This window comes from Miscanthus floridulus, chromosome 19, assembly GCF_019320115.1.
Source record: "Miscanthus floridulus cultivar M001 chromosome 19, ASM1932011v1, whole genome shotgun sequence".
NCBI classification, from domain to species: domain Eukaryota; kingdom Viridiplantae; phylum Streptophyta; class Magnoliopsida; order Poales; family Poaceae; genus Miscanthus; species Miscanthus floridulus.
In genome coordinates, this window is record NC_089598.1 from 22099171 (window position 1) to 22103302 (window position 4132).

General features: G+C 54.8%; 1 protein-coding gene across 1 annotated transcript; it reads right to left on the minus strand.

The window, feature by feature from the left end:
* Positions 1–603: 603 nt before the first annotated feature.
* Positions 604–3723, minus strand: LOC136529157 (transcription factor LRL3-like). The gene is made up of 7 exons (XM_066522229.1): positions 3225–3723; positions 3051–3122; positions 2797–2964; positions 2252–2317; positions 1498–1563; positions 1304–1375; positions 604–1135 (listed from the first exon to the last, which is right to left on the minus strand). The coding sequence occupies exons 1-7, from the start codon at positions 3660–3662 to the stop codon at positions 731–733; spliced, it is 1287 nt and encodes a 428-aa protein (XP_066378326.1). The 5' UTR covers positions 3663–3723; the 3' UTR covers positions 604–730.
* Between the last annotated feature and the right edge of the window lie 409 nt (positions 3724–4132).

The window sequence follows — 4132 nt, forward strand, 5'->3', positions numbered from 1 at the left end:
GCGTGATTCCCAATTTGAAACAGTACTGTTCAGAGTGGGTCCTCCAAATCAGAGAAACAAACGGCGGTGGCCAGCACAAGCACACAATGCCCATCCAACGAATAGAAAAACCGTGTGCCAACACAACCAGAACCACACGCGTGTAATATAGCATTTATGGATTTTTTAGCACGCGCGGTCTAGGAGAACTACACGTACTCCTGCTTCACAAACGTGCGTGCACCTCGCCTGCATGAGAATCTACGGACCGGCTCGCAATAACCATGCTCACCGCACGCACTTATATATATTCCTCTCGATTGATCACATTTTGTTTCGGGCCGTTTCTCCAGCCAGCCATCGCCACGACGGTGGCACGCACGACCTGGCCAGCTGCCTGCACATCGCTCGATCATCGTCCAGATCGACCCATCATTGTTGGACAGCGTAATCACCGGCACCTCAATCAATCGTTAACGCTGCGTACGTCTTAGAGGAAAGATACGACGATGTCCTCAGCACATGGTCGATCTGGTGTCAGTCACTGTGCTGCACGAAGTAAAGGTCAAAGCCTCAAAGGACGGTGTGTGTGTGGTGTGTATAGTATTTCCTTTGTCAACAGGAACTGGAAGAAAATTAAAACCAAGCAATGCATGATACAATAGCATGGCAGGATGCTGCCTACGTCACTCTCCATGATTTTTTTAGATACACCCTTTCTTGGTTACAGTTGTCGCTCAGGCAGGCAACCTCACTTCTTCCCGCCGCCGTCCTTGGCGGATCGTGAGTCGTCGCCTACTCCTCCTCCGGCACTGTTAGCCGACGCAGGCGCCGCGGCAGCGCCGCCGTTGGCATCGTGAATCTGGCCGGCTGCGGCGGCGTGGCGGCCGACGGCGGGCGGGCGGGAGAGGAGCGACGCGGACGAGGTGGCGGAGGAGATGGCGGACGCCAGGGAGATGGGCATCAGGCACAGGCCCTTGCCCTGCAGGTACTGCATGGCCGTGCCCATGTCCTCCTCCATCATCTTCGCCACCTGATGCTCCGCCACCCGCACCCCGCCGCTGCTGCCGTTGCCGTTCTCGCCGCTGCCGCTCTTGGTGGTAGCATTAGCAGCACCGCCGCTGTTGTTGCCGCCGCCGCCTCCATTGCTGTTGCCCTGCACGTGCACGTGATCATGCATGCATGGATGCTTCTCAGAATTCAGACTACTCACGGATTATTAGCTAGCGCTAGCTGCCTATGTCTTGCTAAGACATCTGTTATGTTGTAATGTTGGTGGTGGTGGTGGTGAGCGACCGAGTGTCAAATGCTGCTAGTTGGTTACCTCTGATGAAGCCATACTTGCAACCAGAGGCGCCATGCCGGCGGCTCCGCTCAGCCGGCTCATGCTGAGAACCTGGAGTGCAATGCGCGAAGTCAGCACTGGCACTGATGAGGATATCGGATAGCCGGGATCAAAGACGACTGCTGGCTGAACTACCACTCGTCAGCAGCAATGTTGAGAAGTAGCAGCATCACCTTGACTTGGAGCTGCAGGAACTTCACGTAGTCGATGATCTCGTCCAGCATCGACGCCTTGTCCGTCTGCAAAACCACAACCGCCCCACACGTCGCCATTTCAGCGTCAATGGTCACCACACATTTCACATTTTCACACTCCATTTCTTCTTCTTCTTAACATATTTTTACACGCTATCAGTAATATATAACAGCATCAAAATTGGCAATTCGATCCGGTGACAAACAAGCCGTCGTCACCCCTTCCGAAATTCGGGGAGAGATTGAGCAAAACAAGGCATGGAAATTCGCCCACATACCCATTTACTGCAATCAACATAAAGTTACTACCAGTATTACTCCGAAGCCCTGCAACCTGTGGCTCAAGACATAGCACTCTAGTCAAGTGTGTTCAATACTCCAATGGATGAAATCAAAGTTTCAGGCATTGCAGTACGGCGTATATCCGGCACATCACATCGCATGAGCCCGACAAGTCAGGAGCAGCGCTTGCTCTCAGTCTCAGTCTCAGTCTCACCTACCTGCTGCTGGCCTAGCCTAGCCTATCACTGCCGCTCGCTCGCGGTCGCGGTGGTGTCAACGGGCAACCGCCGCACGCGCGCATGGCCGCGTGGGTCGGGAGAGATTCGCGCTTTCCGCGGCCCACCGGAGACGGAGAGCGAAACGACGAGAGGGCGCAAATAAAGTGGTAAAGCAGCCAAGACGACGACGCGAGAGAGGAGAAATTAAGGAGCCAGGCTAGAGACGGGCCGACCTTGTTGCCGTTCGGGACCAGCTCCTGCAGCGACTTCATCCGCTCCGCGATCCTCTCCCTTCGAAGCTGCATGCGAAATGGATTCCAAAAAAATTTGAGAAAAACATATGTGTCGTACATGTGGTAGGATACATACTAGGATCAAGCAATGTGTAAGGGATGATTTAGCTGGCTGAGACACTCTGATCGTTAATGAACAATGACTGGTTAACTGTATGTTTCAATTTAAGACATAAAACTCTTCGAACAAAAACAATTATGTACTTAGGCTCTGTTTGGCTAGCTAAAAAAACTGCTGATGCTCATGCTATGCTGATTTGTTGTGAGAGAAAAATACTGCTATTTTGCTGAAAAGGTACGGCTGATAAGTTCAAGTGAACGGGGGCCTTAATTTCCAAGGTTGCGGAATTGAGTCCCAGCGAATGTTGAGGTTGAAGCTTTGCAATGTGTTGTGACGTACGTACGTGCGTTTGGTAAGGAGCTTGTTGATTTTTGTTAAAAGGGAACAATTCAGCTTTCAGACAAGAAAGGAAAAGGTGGCATACACGTTCCGCTATGCTGTGGGGGTCAGTGGCCTGCCCTCTCCTCGCCCGCTGCCGCTGCTGCCGCGGGGGTGCCGCCCCGCCGCCGGCCGATGAAGCTGCCCCGCCAGCTGGGGGTGCGCCGCCGCTCGCCGCAGGCCCTCCCAGGCTCTGCGGCGACATTGATCCACTCTGTGGCGACAGCATAGGTACATGAAATTAAAGAAGGGTTCTTGTTCTTGCCATATAGCTAGCTAGATGGTGAGTGGTGATCTTACCTGGCCAAATTGTGGCTGCACGGCGGCCGCGCCGTGCATCCCAAACCCGTTGAACAAGGAGTGATCACCTCCCTGCACACGCGCGAGAAAGCGGAATCCATGCCAACAGTCAGAAGGTTAAGGAAAGATCGACGTGAGGAGAAAGGAAAGGAAGCAAGACACGGCAATTCTTACGGCGGAGTTGGTGGACTTGAAGCCGCCCTCCATCTCCTCCCGCGCCGGCGCGGCGGATCGGTCCGTGAAGAGCGGCAGCGGGGAGAACCCGCTGCCCCCGCTCTCCTCGCCCCCGAGACCGCCGTGGCGGTGCAGGTCGCTGAGCTGCAGCATGACCGGGGAGGCGGAGGACTTGATGTCCCCGACGCCGATCTGGTGCTGCCGGAGGCGGGACGCGAGCAGCGCCGACTCGTCGCCCAAGTGGGTCTGCGCGGAGGGGTCCTCGGCCGCCGCGCCGGCGCCTGCGCCCGTGGTGAGTTCCCAGGGCGACTTGCCACCGGCGCCCAGGTCAGCCCACGCGGAGGGCAGCGTGGACAGCATCTGATCGAAGAAGTCGTCCGCCTGCTGCGCCCCGCCCCCGCCCTCGCCGCCGGCCATCTCACGGCCGCTCGGCTGCATGGCGTTGAAGACGCTTGTCGAGTTCACGGAGAGGTGATTGATTGAAGAAAGAGTGAAAGACTAGGATGAGATCTCCTAGCGGCTTTGGGCGGCTTTATAATAGTCGGACAGTTCCAGTTTTTTTTTTTTAACAATTGAGCTTAGTTCGTGCAGCACCTTGTTGGCAGTATAATGATTGCTTTTTCTTCTTCTCATTTTTAACTTTATATAGGGCAAACAGTAGAGTACAAACTTACTACTCCCTTCCTTCTGGACGTCCGGCCCCACGACCCGTCCAGACGCAGCTATGACCCATCTAATACTTGCCACGGAAACCGTTCGATCTCAGCTACGAAACCACGGAATAGTATAACAGAAGGAGCGCTTGCCCCGCCCACGTAAGGGAACCACGGAACAAAAGAAGCGCCCGCCCGCGTCACTCGCTGCTGAAAGGTCCTAAATGGCTAGAGGGGATAAATAGTCTATAAAAA

Bases quoted from the DNA above. Each gene is read 5' to 3' on its own strand.
- LOC136529157 (XM_066522229.1), bottom strand. From the start codon at position 3,662: ATGCAGCCGAGCGGCCGTGAGATGGCCGGCGGCGAGGGCGGGGGCGGG. The intron at 2,965-3,050 runs GTAAGATCACCA...CTGTCGCCACAG, and splicing joins TGCAGCCACAATTTGGCCAG to AGTGGATCAATGTCGCCGCA. The intron at 1,136-1,303 runs GTAACCAACTAG...GTGCACGTGCAG, and splicing joins CAAGTATGGCTTCATCAGAG to GGCAACAGCAATGGAGGCGG.